Genomic DNA, 16,740 nt, shown 5'->3' with positions numbered 1-16,740 from the left:
TAATCTTTGCAGAAGCAAACAAATATTTTTAAATTTTTGCTTGAAGTTTTGTTTTATTACCAGGATCCAGTAACTTGAAGAAATTAAAGTTTAGTTTATTGCACTTATTTTTAGAAAAAATATTTGTTTATTTTTCATATACTTTAAAAATATTTGTCAGCTCATGCAATATGTCTACATTCTATTTACAGCCAACTATGTTTATGTGCACGTGCACTTTGGTTTAAACAACAATTCCTACAAACAGATGCTTTTAATTAATTATATTTGTATTAAAATTATCACAGCTATATTTTCTATTTATACTCTTCTACTTCTAACGCATTCATCATTAACCACGATTAATTTGTTGTTGAAAATGAAAATGATTTTGGATTCTAATACATGTATGAGTCATCAGTGTCATAATCATAATTTTAGATTATTCTGACATTTGGAAAGCTTTACGTTTAAATTTAAATTTAAAAATAAAATCAAAAGCATCTGTTCTCCGTTATATATCTCTACAAGTAAGAATTTCTCAAACTCACCTCCAGAGGCAGTTGGAAGACGCGGGAAGTGGGGTTGGAACCATCCATTGGTTGGTCCTTGGGATTCTTGAAATCGTCCAGGTCGTGTCGTGTCTTTAGGGCCAGTAATCGTTGCGTAGTCGTCAGTGGTTGCATAGTAAGTCAGAGTCACTTTCAGTTGTTTTTGTATGATGATGACAAATAAATCAATTACTATAAAGGTTGTAAATTGTAAAAGGTTTTATCAGTGAAGACTATGTTATTATTAGTATCATCATAATATACCATGATTTAGAAAAAGATCTGTGATTTAAGACCAATATATGATTTTATTATGAGTCTGATATTATGAAGAATCGAAACATTTGCTGTTCGTAGCTGTTAACAGAATTTGTTGTGTAACAGAATTGCTCTTTAATACATATAATTTAATACATAATCTTATAAAATAATAGTTAGAAAACAGAAAATAAATAAAACAAACATATCATTGTTATATTTTTATTATTTAACAGTTTAAGTCGTAATCCGCAATTTACAGTTGTAAGCAAGAGAAATACGAGTATTACACAAGATAACTACATTTAAATCATAATCTATAATTTCACAAGTTATTCTTAGGCAGTGAATAGACAATAGTTACCTACGAAATTAAATTTCCGTTAATATACAAGTCTGGTAACACAAGAAACACATTTTTGGTGATCTTATAAGTATTAACAATATCGAGTCGAGTATAAAAGAGTATTTCATTCTTATTGCTAGAGTCGCTAAAACTATAAGGCACTATTCGTATTTAACTTACTATGATACAATGTAAATAAATAACTAATTCATTACTTTACTTTATACACCTAAAGAGTTGTTCGGGTTTCATGAGACGTCATCGATTGCGCTTTGCTCGTTATTTCTGATTGCTGACGGCCTTTCCAATTTAACGATGTACGATGGTGATGCATCATAACTTATATGGTCCCTTAAACTACCTACTATACTCTCTAAGCTTTGTGTCTCGATCTGAGAATCGCCTTGAGAGCTTTCTAAGCTTTTGTTTGTGTCAACAGAATTTTCTAAAATGTTATCGGCTTGAGAACCAATAAGTTCGTCAACAGTCGGTAGCAATGACGGTAATATTTTCACATCTTCGTAATATATGGCTTCGCGTTTCCTCACGCTTTGTGTGTCATCTGTTACAACGGTAGACAAGACTGTGCTGAATTCACCCGGATGTCTACCTGATACATAGATAGTTACTACACTGGTATGTTTAGGCGGAGCCGGCTTATGCGGCTTCGGCCTATTTCTACCACGTGTAGGTGGTGGGGGCGGTGGAGGGGAATCTTCTTCGCTATCAGCAACATCATCAGCAAAGTCTTCGTTACTATTCAAATCTGATAGTATATTAGGTTTAGGACTGTTACTATAAATGTCATTGTTTAAATTATTATTTGGTACTAAGTTATTTGCCAGAAGATCTGGTTGAGCAAGTCCCAGTAATGGATTAGCTGTTTGCAAAGATAATTGTTGTTGCTGTTGTTGTTGCTGAAGGAGTAAGGGAAGGAGCAACGAGTTAAATTGAGGCTGAGGTGCGAGAACTGTTGGCGTAGTAACGACCGTATCTGTAATATATTCAGTGGCCGTTATTACACTTGTTGTAGGATCCACTATAGTGGTCAATATCGCCTTACCTTTAAATGTTATAGGCAAAACTGTCTCCCTAGCATCAGTGACAGTGGTGACATAAGAAGTTGTTCTAGTTTTGTACTCAGTTACAGGTGTTTGTACTACTGGTTGCTGCGGTAATAATCCCTGACCCTGTAATGCTAATAGGGGATTTATCGCAGGCTGTTGATTTCCAAGCAGAAGTTGAGAAAGCAACAAGTTAGCTAACGGAACATTAGCGTTCAGTTCAGGAGCTAAAGTTTGTACCACAGGCTCTACATTATATACTGTACTCGGAAGTACATGGGAATATGAAGTCTTACGCCCTCTTATCGTGGTTGGTGTAAAAATAACTGTAGTAGTCGGAGTTTCGTGCAAGACGAATTTTGTGACCTTTGTTACACCATTTTCACCTAACTCTGATGATTCCGAAGCAAGTACCAACTGTTGACTTCCAAGAGGCCCAACAGTCGTTGATACTTGATTCAACAATAAAGTTTCAATACTAGGTTTAGCGGTTAAAACATTTTTGTATTCAGTAATCTTGCCGTTAACAACTGGGATTGTAACTTCAATCGGTAATTGATGAGTGATAGTTATTTTTCCGTCGTTCAAAATGTTGTTGAAACTGTTAAATCTTTCTCCGCTCAGGTTTTCGAACGAGTTCCTCTGTCTGCTAGATGCTCTGCTCGTAGTGGTTCTGGTTCGTGATCTTCCAGTAGACCGAGCAGAACTGGTTCTTGTTCTATCAGATTGTGAATTTTTGTTCACAAGACGGGGCGCTTTAGGCCTAGAAGAAATAGTTGTAGTTCGAGAGTTCGAGGTTCTAGCTTTGCTTCGTCTGTAAGCAGGTGCAGCTGTTGTTGTGGTCTTCGGACTGCTTGAACCACGTACAATGAACGGTTGTCTTCCAGGTGACTTAGGAGCTACGTCAGTAGTAGTCCTAGTATTACCACGAGTTGTGAATCGACCACTAGGTCTCTTCTTTTGAGGAGGTGGTGCTGGAGGTTCCGTTTCTGGTTCTGGATCAGGACGACGTGTACTGCCTATCTTTCCTCCAGGTCTTCGGAAGTTTGTGTATTTGCGATTTCCATAATCTACCTGACGTTTAACTCGTCGTTTAAAAGCAAAAGGCCGTATTTGTACTATATTCTTTTTAGGAGCTGGCGTGGCTGGAGTAGGCACTTGCTGCTCTCTTCTATCCGAGGAATCATAATCATTGTCTTCTTCAAACTCTTCCTCTTCATCTAATAATTCTTCATTTTCATCTTTAGGATCATTTTCGTTCAATTCTTGTTCAGGCTCTGGTTCAGGTTGCCTGAATAAGTTCCTTCTAGGGAATAACGCATTGGGTCTTTGTCTCTTCAAAGATAATAATGGATTAGGAGTTGTCCGAGTGGTGGTTCTGCGAGTGGTTGTTGTTAAGCGACCACGAGTTGCTACATTTCTCCTATTAGAGGGCGTTGTTGATCTGGGTGTGATAGCGGTACCTGGTTGTCTAGCTACAGGTGGCCTTCTAAATCTAAACAATGGGTTATTAGTCGATTTAGAAGGAATTTCCGTAGCATCTTCTAGAGGTTCCGTAGCATTCTCATCTTGCAAAGTAGCTGATGTTTCAAATTCATTTTGTTCTGCAGGTGGATATAATATAGACGCAGACTGCCTTCCACCTCTTAATCTAGATGAAGCCGTAGGCCTGATTCTCGGTACCGCTGATCTGCTTGCATAATCTAAGTTATTACTACGTAAAGAACTTGACCTGAATCCACTTCTTCGAGAGGTTGGCTGTATACTGCCTCTAATAAAGCCACCACCGGGCCTGGATGCGGATGGAATATTTCCAGATGGAATTACAGATCCACTTCCGCGACCAGAGAATCTACGTCCGGCACTGGACGGTCCAGGGGCAGGGGCTTGCTTTCTAGCACCTCCAAATCCACCAGATGGTCTAACTGATTTCAGTGTTGGTGTGGCTGTTATAGTAGGTGTGAAATCTGGACGAGTAATTGTTGTAGCGCTGCTCAAAAGAGGAACGCGCTTTGGACTGAACGTTGGTCTATTTCGTGATGCAAACGGTATTATGACAGGAGTAAATGAAGGCTTTTTAGTAGTAAATGTGAGACGACCCGGCTTTTTAGGACTCGATTCATCATCTTCTTCTTCCGATTCTAATTTATATTCAGTTGTCACTTCTGGCTCCGCTACAGAACTTTCTATTACTTCCGGAGTAGGGCTTATGACGGAACCCTCTGTGGTTGTTGTGGTTGTTGTACTAGTAGTCGTAGAGCCATCATCATTTACTGATTTATTATCATTAGTCACCACTGTCGAATCACCTGATATAACAGCGACTTGAGAGAATAGTATTTTTTTGTCGGGATCCGTAGATGTCTTACTACCTTCTTCAGGTTTGACTTCAGCAAATAGGTTGTCAATATATGTTCCAACTAATACTGTGGACCCAATAACAGAAACATCAGGGACCTTAGTTGGTGTGATCGCTTCTTTAATCACAGATGGTTCGATATAAGGTTTGTCACCATTGTCGTGGATCAAATTTTTATCAACTGCTCCTAACGGTACTTTTCTTCCTAACTGGTTATCTTCTACCACTTTTGTGTTATCAACAATATTAGTAACTGTTTCTAAGCTACTCCTAATTTGTGATGTATTACCGGCATAGAATGTTGTAAAGTAAGTGTAAGTTGTATAGAATGTTGCCTTTCCGTCATCTTGCTCTAAACTATCCTCAATTAAAGATGGTTTCAATTGAACTTCAAGTTCCTTTGGAGGCAAAACACTTTCAATGTCTATGGGTGTTGTATCAATGGGACTTACTGTAGGTATAGCAAGTACTGAAGGAGTCACAACATTCGAAACTATTTCTTCGCGGCTAGTAATTGTTGTAGACTTGTCTTTGTATAAAGTAGTCCAATATGTAAATGTTGTGTAATATGTAATAGGCAAATTATTTTCCTCTTCGGGTTCCGTCTTAGGAGTTATAGTCTCAGTAACAACATTAGTTATAGTCTCTAACCTACTTTTAACTTTGCTAGAATCTTTACCAATGTACATTGTTGTGAAATATGTAAACGTAGTGTAACTAGTTTGCAATAAGAGCGTAGGAGATGGTAATATCTCATCAATATTGCTTTCGGAACTAATCTGGTCATCTAATACATTGTTGTTATCTATATACTTAGTTTCACCTTTTGATGATGAAGATTTTACATCAGTAACATATGAATTTTCAGACAAGGGATTTGACTCTACACTAAACAACATGTCTACTTCAAGTGGCGCTGGGTTCGTAGGATCTATTTTATCATTATTAGATTCATCTTTATTTCCTTCTGATACTGTAGTTTCAACTGATGAGTTTTCATCGGCTTTTTCAGTTTGTTCACGCTTTACTTGCTTGCAGTTTCTAAAATCAAACTGAGCTCTAGTATTTTCAACAAGCAAGGGATTACTCTTTGTCGGGATCAGTTCATCTGGACCTACATAGTTGGTATAAACTTCACTTCTACTACACACATTAGCATCTGATCCAACGTATATAGTTGTAAAGAACGTATAAGTAGTGAAATAAGTTTTAACGGCATCTGGTTTGATACTTGCAATAATGTCGTCACCTAACGAGGGTGTTGGAGTTTGTGAATTATAATTATCATTTATCTCAACTGATTCAATTACGTCTTTATTCTTTACCAAATCGATAATGCTATTAATCGCAAACGATTCTGTTGGTCGGCCTACCCCAACACTAGTGGGAGCAATATCATCCTCATTAAATGCTCCTAGTAAAGATGGATCGAGATTAGATAAGTCTACTGTTGAAGTAATAATGTTGGTAACAACAGATTTGTGGCTAGCAATACTAGATGTTTGTTCACCGAAGAACGTTGTGAAGTAGGTGTAAGTGGTGTAAAGAGTTTTGTAAATAAGATCGATTTCATTTTCATGAGTGTTTTCATCATCGTCTTCCTGTGAATCAATCGATTCGGTTGGTGGATGTTCGGTACTAACTGTTACTTCTACGTGGCTATGGCTTGTTGATACACTCTCTGTTGTTGCTGTCGTGGGCGCTTCTTCTTCTATTGTTTCTTTAGTATCAGATTCTGTATTAGGTACACTGTCTTCTTGGATGGGAGACAATATTTCACCTGCTCTATTTCCGAGCGATAGAGTAGTTTTAGGGCTTTCAGTAGTCGGTTCAGTTGGTGGAGGAGAAACAGGTTCTTTCTCAGAAGTGATCTCTGGAGTCTCCATATATTGGCGCTCTGTCTCGGTGGTTACAACTGTCACAACTGAAGTAGGTTCGATATCAATGTGGCTCGTTTTGCACGCTATATTTGTAAGGTAACCAACATTACTTTCAATAACTACATCAGATTTAATAGAAGTAGACGTTTCAGTGTTCTCTAAAGATAAGAAGTACGTAGTCAAATAAGTCAATGTTTTATATTCAGTTGTCATTGTAGATTGTGTTTCGAGTCCATATGTACATATTACTTCTTCATTCTTTTCCAATTTATTTTCAGTAGTAGTTTCGATATCTTCGAAAGATTCCTCACTGTGCCCACTTTCAGTAGTAGTTAATATTTCAGGTTCGTCTCCTTGAGGTGCTTCTTCTTCTTCTTGTTCCTCTTCTTCTTCCTCTTCCATCTTTTCTGTTACTTCTGCTGCTGTATTTTCAGTTTCCTCTTCTGAATTTGTGAAAATTTCACCTGCATTACTTTCTGTTACGGCCGATTCAGAAGATGTCTCAATAAGTGTAGAAGATGGGGTCAATGTTGTTAACGGCTCAGTTACTTCTGAATTATATTCTTTATTTGGTAAGACTTCAAAATCTTCCGTAGTACGAGTACTTTCGGTGGTAGTAAAGGCAGGCTCTGATGGTTGAATAACATCAATGTTAAAATCAAATCCGTTGCTATACTGAACACTAACGGTTTCAGGAATCCTGTCATCAACGTTGTATACAGCCTTTTTCAAATCTTCTTCCTCACTTCCTGAAGTATTTTCTGTGACTACTTCTATTTCCTCAATAGAAGATATTTTTGTAGCTGCATTAGCTTCATGGGCTTTATAAGTAGCAGTAGCGACTGGTATTTCAGCAGAAAGGAATGTTACTTTGCTAGCTAGTTTGTCTACAGGCTTAGCGGATGGGAATACATTAACTTCGTCTGGATTTTGGGGACGGATAGTTTCAGTGTTGGGAGTGAATATAATAACCGTATCACCAACGACTGTTGTAAAATCTGCGAAACCGGCATATGTGAATGTTTTCTTAGGTCTCGGCTCACTTTTTTGCCCGAACAACTTTTTAGGGAGTTTAGTTTGCTGTGAAGTCTGTTGAGGAGAACGATGTGATTCAACATTATCAATATAATAAAATATTGGTGAAAACTCGTTCTTGATAGTAAATGTAGGTAAATCATAATTCGGCTTTACTTTTACAATATTGGAGTCATTAAAATTGTCTACTACAGCAGGCGACTCTATTTTTACAGGTTCAGGAAAAGGTTCATATGCTTTACTTTGCCGATGAAGAGTATTAACATTATTAATATCTAAAACAGAAGGTTGCACTACAAATTTATTTTCAGCTTCTATGGCAGGGCCATCCAAATAATTATAAACTTCAAATTTTGGAATCTCATTATATTCTTGTACCCTTCGAGCAGTAGGCTCCTCGACAATTTGATTATCAATTTGAGTGTCTGGTGCATTCCAAAATTTAAAGTTTTCCTGAGCAGGTTTACTAGCGTAAATTATTTCCATTTTGCTGCTTGGCGCAATATAATCTGTGTTTTTCAGAACAAACTTGTCTGGGTCAATGACACCTAAGTCTTGTTTGACATTCCATTGGCCATCAAAAGCTGAATGTACGCGTGTTGGATTGACTATGAAGGCATCGTCAACGTTTGATGGCTTGTTGTAGAGAACAAGGGAAGACTTAGTAAGGACTTGAGCATAAATTCGGCCATTGTCCAAGGTGGTTCCCAAAATTTGCGTGGCAAATTCTGTCGTCACTCCGTCTTGGATGAAAGTTCGCGCGGTCGACGTCAAAAGGCCGATGAGAGGTTTGACGCTATGGTACCTTCCGACCTTCGTGTTATAGTCGTTTCGTTTCTGGTCGTTGATAAGCAGAACTGTCAGGTCTGGATCGTCAAAGTCACATCAAGTCATGGAGGGGATACGTGGAGGTGCGGTATATTTTACAAAATCCGGTTGAGTTTGGATGTTGACCACGACCCGGGGATTAGATTTGAAAGAGAAAGAAAAAACATACAATTAATAATGCAATACAAATAAAAATAAAATACATATAAATAAATTATAGAGAAACAACAAATTTTTGCAGGCCAGTTAGCACTATTTTGTACAACTTTCTTGGTTTAGTTGATGATTTCTTGTATTCATAAAAGCAATTACTTGCAAAATATAAAAACTTTTTTTTAAATCTGCTTATCTGAATGTCTGTTAGTCGGCATATTATGATTTTAAAGCATTTACTAGACTTTAGTCAGAAAAGTTAAGATAGCATCTAGATGTTTTATCTTACATACGAATACATACTATTTATCCCAAAAATATGCCGGGTTTCTGGTAAAATAATTAAAAGAGGATGTTATAATGTAACAAAAAATCATCAACTTACACCGATTGAATATACAACTGATAAATTATTCAAGAGAAAAGTTGTTAAAAGGTTTTAAGAAAGTTATTGTAAATATAAGAGAAAACATTCATGACAGTATTGCTAAATACGTTAAGAAAACGGATAAGAAACTACGAAATAATATTTGAAGAGAATTCATTTCTATTAGAACAAAATACGCAGGCATAGCAATATTATACAGAAGATAGTCAAGCTTAGAATGGTACTTATACTGACCTCTGTTTTCAGGGACTCCTTCTCTCTTTATTCTTGATGCTTCTACTGGTGTGAATTCATCAAGTTCTGAAACAATTGAAAGTACAAAATTAATATTATCTGCTACACAATCAATAAAACCATCTCGATTTGAATGACTTGAATGAATTGAAGTGTAGGTTTTTAAATTTGAATTACTTTTCTCTTTCCACTTGATTTCTTTGTACGTAATTTTTTGCAATTGCTTTTACTATTTATAAATGTCTGAATAAATATTCTCTAGCCTAGAGAGCGTCTTAAAAATGCTCTAAATTGTGAGACAAATCAACAGTTTCATAATTCGTTACGTTAACCCAGATGTCTCGTGGAAAGTAGAGTAGCAAGGTCGGGCTAAGGTTCTGCTTGAGATATCAAACGATTAATAACCGGGCAATGAACCTTTTGACAATATAATTTGGAGATTTTACAGATATTTGCAGTAGAATTAGCAAAGCATGACACTTTAGAGTAATGTTTGAGAAATTTATCAATTAGTAGAAGCTCAATTTAATGTTGGATCGACATATAACAATACAAGTCTATCATGTGTTGTATCATTTATGGCTAAAATAGATAATTTATATTCTTCTTATAACTAATTGTCCACAACTATCTATTATAGATAAACAAAACAAAAAGCAGACGTAAACACAGACTTCCTTTCAAAGTCGATTAAGAAGTCGGACTTTTGAAATGTAAATAATATTTTAACACAATGAAGCAATACTGAGGAAGTGCCAAAACTGAAGATAATTGTGAGAAAAAGACTTAGCAACGTTTTTGATCGTGATAACGACCATTGTTCCAATATTTCGCAAGGTCTGAAGGGAATACACCAAACTTTCGCAAGTCAAATGTTGGATAACCCTCGAATAATTAACAGGTATGTAATACCGGAATAATACTACTACTGACATTTTAGTTTTGAGAATTGTACAGTAGAACATTTTTTTATAATATAGGAGTAGCAGAAGAGCATGCAGTCTACCTGATGGTAAGTGGCTACTGCCGCCCATGGACATCTGTAATCAACCCCAGATAAGATTCGATATTCCTACCTGAGTCGGCCACAGATGCGCCGTTACCCCTGAGGACTAAGTTGGAACGCCTCAGACAAGTCTGTCTTCTTTACCACACCCTTCAAACCGGAACACAGCAGCGCCTAACACTGCTGTTATTAGGTAGAAATAGGTGTGGCGGTGGTGCCGCCGGAGTCGAACCACAAAGGGCTCTACCACCTTCAAGCTATTATGTTCTATTAATCCAATTCATTATTATAAACAGGGCACAGATCACCCAAGATCAGATAGACTAACGATCTGATGAAGACGGCTGAACCGGCGGATTCAGAGGGCGCGGAACCAATTGGAGTGTACTATCGTTACACCAGTATTCTGATTTGAGTGTGTCTGTTTGAGCGAACGCAAATACACTTACACGAAGAGTTCCAACTTAGTCGTTAGGAGCAGGGCTAGAGTTTTAGACTACAGGTAATACTTTAATTCTGTTTTAGCTAATAACAGACGTCCTTACATTCAAGTGCTCGTCATCTACTTCAATTTCATAAAATAAAACACGAGGCGTTACTTAACTTAATTTACTCTAAAGAAGTAGTAAAACTGTGATGATTTACAGGTACAATTTCTTATCTAATTAGAACTGAGTCATTCAGCTTGTTAAAGATCCCAGATACACCAGGTATATTTACGCTTGTCAAGAATCTAAAACATAAACATTGTACGTATGATACTACTCGTAATAACAACAGCAATTTATTTTCTTCCTTCATTACTGTTGTAAACCAGAAATAGTTATCGGTGGTTTAACTGAATTCATTGGTCACTGAGCGAGGTTCAAAATGAAAGTTAGGAGGCTAGGTTTGCAAACATCTTCACTTTCTATCAGAATATTGAGGTCAAACGTGACCCCATCTTGGCAAATAAGAGCGCTTGCGTAACCGCTGCTTTCTTTAAGGGCCGTAATATAATCTGATCATGTAATTTAAAGTGATGATATGGTTGGTAGAAGCCTTCGTGGTTTCCATGCCGTGGTATGGAAGTACTTGATATTGCCATAAAACAGCAATATAAAACTAATAAGTTTTCACTAGCTTTTGCCAACAAAGCTTTTGCGTACACCTTTAACTAACCCCTACTAGAGAATTCTCTAGGATTTCTTTCCCAAAAAAGGTGAAATAGGTGTTTTCATTACTTCTTACCAGAAAGCCAAATAATAAGTTTCATAGAGCTTGCTTCAATATTGGCAGTTTTTAAACCAATCTTTCAACCTTAGAGGTTGAATATCAAAATATCCTTTCTTATTGTTTAGTTATTTTGGATTCTCGATTGCGATCTTTTGGTATATTAGATACAGATCCATCTGAAGTAGAGAGTACCCTTATGACCTTGGATTCAAACAGCGCCTCTGGATGGGATAATATCCCAACCGCCTTCCTGAAAAAGTCGAAGGAAATAATTGTGCCTATAATTAGCGATTTAATTAACCTAAGTTTCGAAAAAGGTGTATTCCCGGACGCTTTTAAGCAATCGATTATAACTCCGGTATATAAGAGCGGAACTAGAGAAGAAATTACTAATTATAGACCAATATCGGTCTTAACTTCTATCTCTAAGATCATGGAAAAGCTAATAAATAAAAGACTCCTTAACTATCTTGACAAATTCAACATCATTTCTAAGTCACAGTATGGTTTCCGTAAAGGCCTATCCACCGAGGATGCTGTAGGGGATCTCAGTAAATTAATTGTTCAACATGTTGATAAAAATAAAATGTGTTTGACGGTGTTTTTGGACTTAAAAAATGCCTTCGATACAGTATCTGTACCGATTCTGTTGTGGAGATTAGAAAGTCTGGGCTTAAGGGGGAAATCTCTGTCTCTTTTTGCAAGCTACCTTGAAAATAGGAAACAGTCAGTCAAAATTGGAGGTTTCATAAGTGATCCTATAACGGTCAATTACGGAGTCCCCCAAGGAAGTGTGCTTGGCCCGACCCTATTTTTGATGTATATAAATCAATTATGTAATATGGAACTTAGGGACGGGCAGCTGTTTTCATACGCAGATGATACTGCAATTGTTTTCGCAGGAGATACGTGGTCCTCTGTAAAGAAAACAGCAGAATTAGGTCTGGCCGAGGTAGCAAAGTGGCTAAATGAGAACTTACTAACTTTGAACATCTCTAAAACAAATTATGTCTGCTTTACGAAATCTAATAAAACACAACCACCACCTGACTTTAAAATAAAAATTCATAGATGCCCAGACTTACACTTTGACTGTGACTGTCCTCAAATAAATAAAGTATCCAATGTAAAATACCTTGGGGTTATGGTTGACCAGAGGTTAACTTGGTATTCGCATCTGGATTTGATGGCGACCCGGATTAGGAAACTAATCTGGATATTTAAGTCCCTGCGGCATATATGTACAAAATCATTGCTAAATAAAGTATACATAGCCCTAGTTCAATCTACGATGAGCTACTGCATTCCTATATGGGGCGGAGCAGCTAAGACAAGGTTCCTTGAACTTGAAAGAGCTCAAAGATGCCTGATAAAAGTGATGTACTGCAAACCGTATAGATTCCCCACTTCTGATTTATACAAATTGTCTGGCCTGCTCTCGGTAAGAAAACTTTACGTATCAGCAACTATTCTAAAACTTCATAAAAGCTTAAAATATCAGCCTCCAGTGGCGAATAAACGTAGAAAGTATACATTGCCCTATACCGACCTATTTAAAAGTAAATTTGCATCAAGACAATACGTAAGACTATCTATTTATCTATTTAATAAAATAAACCAGGATGTAGATATATACACCATGAAATACTATGATTGTAAAAAATGTTTAAAAGATTGGTTACAAAAACTTAATTATGAAGAAACAGAATCTCTTCTTTGTACCTTCACCTGATGCACCTTACACTTACATATACACATACGTAAGCACACACACACATCCACACACAAACACACACACACACACACACACACACAGACATAATACATAGATACTATTTCATATTCACTATATATCCACTATATTATATTATATTTATTTTATATACATATATTCTTAATTATAAAATAAAATAAATTCAACATTGTTCAAATAATTATATTAAATTATAATATATTTGGAAAATTGTATTTAGTAGTACTTAGTATTGTATAAGGGAAGAGCGGGACCCTCTACTACAGGTACTAACGTACTCAAAAGAGGGTACCCAACAATATTGTAAAACAATGTACTACTTTTGATGCAATAAATCATTTTTATTTTTATTTTTTTTTTATTATTGGGTGCCTGCGTTATAAAAGAAACCTATTACCCAAATTAAACACTTCTATCTTCAATCAGGTTTGATCAAGATTGTACTTTAGAACCTAAAATTTTTGGTTTCCTACGCAAATTGAAGCCACAAATATAGCAGCTAAATTAACATAACATTCTCTATATTAGCTATAAAATGTAATTCCCGTTACAGCTTCTGTACGAGATACAGTATCGTAATCAGCTACTACTCTACTTTCGAAGCTTCAAGGAAACCTCTACTATGTAATAAGAGCGCTTAATTCAAATATTAAGGGTTAGTTGCACCGTAGGCCTGATTAACATTTGCGCAAAAGTTAACTATAACAAATACTTTGACGATAACAATAACATTGACAATAGCAATACAATGCAATAATGCATCATTCGAATCACAGTCCCCACATTTTTTTGTTGACGTTGACAGATATGGAAGTTAAAAAAACAATAACTTTGACCAACCGAAATCGACCCGTTAACGTTAAGTGTTGGTTATGACGTCATGTTAACATTAATAACAAAGTGGTGAAACCCATGAATTGCTTAACCATGGATTTGACAGCCGGTTAGACTTTCGTTAACGTTAAAGCTACACGGTGTTACCTTAAGTGGTCATATAAACTTAATTACAAACATAGAAATGTCAAATGATAATTATTTCGCACGTTCTCCTTAAAAGTTCAAACGCTAAGCGACTTTATTCGAAGGTCATAAGGTCCGTTACCGATCAACCGGTTTTAGTTCTAAATTTAAAAGTGAGTGAATGAGTTTTATTATCGCTTGGGAACTAAGACGAACGGTTACTTTAGACCCCCATTGGTTCGTTTTATTACGAGATTTGGATTGATTGGATTAATGGAGTCTAGTGATGGTAATTGGTGGTTAATGGAGTTTGGTTTGATTTGACCGACGTATCACCGCCACAACTCGTGAGGTATTCAGCGCTATGACATGGGGCTCTTCAAAAAAGGTGCAAAAAGAGCTCTCATACAAAGCCGGCGATGCATTGGCGACTCCTCTGGTGTTGCAAATGTCCATAGACATAGTCCATAGGCGTTGACTACTTTCCATCAGGTAGCACGTCTGCCTAATCATTAGGTTAAACAATTAAAAAAACTATTTCGCGTTTAAAACCCGAAATTGTTAGTTTTAGCACAAAATATTGTGTATGTGTTGTATTCTGCGTTTTGGTGGAAGGATGTGCTGGCTTCGATTGACTTACATTTGAGTCTTTAAAAACCCCTTAGCAAATTGCAAAAATGATATGGTTCATTGGTGGGTAGTAGTGACCACTCACCATACTTTGTATTCAGAGCAAAAAACCGGAATCTGAATTAAACGTAAAAGATGTATTTATATAAAAAAGTAAAAATGCGCAGAAATTTATTATTTTTCAATTGTGAATATAATTCTAAATTTAAAACATAGCAACACTTGACTGCGCAGAAATTTATTATTTTTCAATTGTGAATAATTCTAAATTTAAAAACGCTAACACCACAGATATAATAAGGAAGTTCTTGTTCATTGACCGATTTGGAGTTTACTTTTTAAACGTTTTCACTTTTACTACAAGTGGCACCGAAAGTGACCTATCGTTTTTATGGTTAAGTGGAACACTTAAACCGCACTTTGCACTTAACTTTTAGCACTTTAATGTTATTAATTTTTAGATGTTACATATTTACATACACTTTTTACTCTTTTAATTGAAGCCAGTATTATCTTATCAATCTTATCTATCTTACACTAGACATACGAGTACGTCTCTTAGTCTCTTAACCAATTTTTGCTTATTATAGTTTAAGTAAGTTTAAGTAATAGTAAAATTTGACAATTTCCTAGGAAATCATTTTCAAATTTTAAAAATTAGTAGACAAAAACATAACGATTAAGACTGATTACTTATGGGCGTAAATTGATATAAATACTATATGAATCCCTTTTTATAAGAATTGGCAAACAAACACTTTTCCTTTTCTTACTAATATTTGTAACTCTGTTTTTATAAAATTTAAACAAGTGTGCAGTATAGGGATTTTCAACAGCCGATTACATACTCGTATAAGTCACTCCTGAGGACTAAGATGTTTCCACCGAAACACAAGAATATATAAAGCGGCGGAACCTTCCCAGTCAACCTACTGGTTCTACGACCTTTATAACCATATCTTTACATATAACCCATTTATTTTCTAACGTAAAGCCAATAACCCTTCTACAGTCTGACCATTTCGAAACCTGTCTCCGAGTTTTATTACTGGGAAACTGAGGTGTAAAAACTTGCGTGTGCGACAAGGATAGGTGTATCGATGTTTTTACAAGTGGGAGCGAGACGGAAAGTGTGTCAGTGGGTGAACGAACAGTCGATATACCGGCTTGTAGTGGTATGTAGTGATAGTAGGCTGTGTAAAAGCTTAGTAAAATACTCATGTTTAGGACAAGAAAAGGAAAGCTAAAGGAATTGATAAAGGAAGATATTTAATGAGGAAATGTTCTAAAAAATATCGTTTTTAAATAATGAATGAATGATAAAATGAATGAACAAATAAAATATTTTGAAGGTACAACTCTACGGGTTGACACATTTATTATTTGCTCCAAGGAGTTAGAGGATTCTAAATTCGGAACTACGTTACACCTTAAGACTCGTTAAGTGTATCTTAAACCAACGCTTCAAAGCAGGCAACAGCAGCCCTTTAGGTAGGTTTTGTAAAGCAGAAATAGTTCTTAAAACTCATTAAATGTCTGATGAAGCGTCAGCAACTCTAAACTTTTACACTTCAGTATGAAATTTTCTGATAAATTTCATTCATTCACTCAGTTAATTACTTGTAACATAACGTATCTTATTACTTCTCGTCATAAACATTCTTTTAGCAACTCTTTAATTTTAATAGACATTCAAATATTTTATCTTTTATATTATAAATATGCAAATGTCAGAAGCATCTTTATGTTACACACAAACGGATATAGCGTATTGCGATATTTTCTCATGATTAACCACAATACAAATACGCAAGAATTTACACAACAGACTGACGACACGTTATAAATATGATGACATAACGCAATTCGGACAGCCCAAGATCTTACCTTTGATTACTATAAAAACAATTGAGCGTCGAAGTCACAGGTTAAAATAGATTTAATATTGTTTAACATAATGAAGTATCTAAGTAGAAAGAATTGCTTAACAAAATTAAATGTCTCTTCTCATACGATTTTAAATTTCGAATGTTGTCTTTCGAATGAATGAATTCGCTCTAGAATGTTCTACAGGCCTATAGAGCTTACCTATCGCCTGTTA

At 35.9% G+C, this 16,740-nt stretch overlaps 1 protein-coding gene across 1 annotated transcript in view; it reads right to left on the bottom strand.

The window, feature by feature from the left end:
• LOC140754859 (uncharacterized) overlaps nt 1–16,740 on the bottom strand; it is a 117,670-nt gene that overhangs the window by 17,128 nt on the left and 83,802 nt on the right. Inside the window, exons 2-3 of the mRNA XM_073090011.1 lie at nt 9,076–9,141; nt 1,420–8,338 (exon numbers count right to left, since the gene is read on the bottom strand). Coding sequence (XP_072946112.1) covers nt 1,420–8,338; nt 9,076–9,141 — 6,985 coding nt within the window. The remainder of the gene's footprint in view (nt 1–1,419; nt 8,339–9,075; nt 9,142–16,740) is intronic.

The sequence above is a fragment of the Epargyreus clarus genome, unplaced genomic scaffold, assembly GCF_041222505.1.
Source record: "Epargyreus clarus isolate Ecla_fem2 unplaced genomic scaffold, WU_Ecla_fem_2.2 ptg000031l, whole genome shotgun sequence".
Lineage (NCBI taxonomy): Eukaryota > Metazoa > Arthropoda > Insecta > Lepidoptera > Hesperiidae > Epargyreus > Epargyreus clarus.
This window is presented reverse-complemented; position numbering and strand designations above follow the sequence as displayed.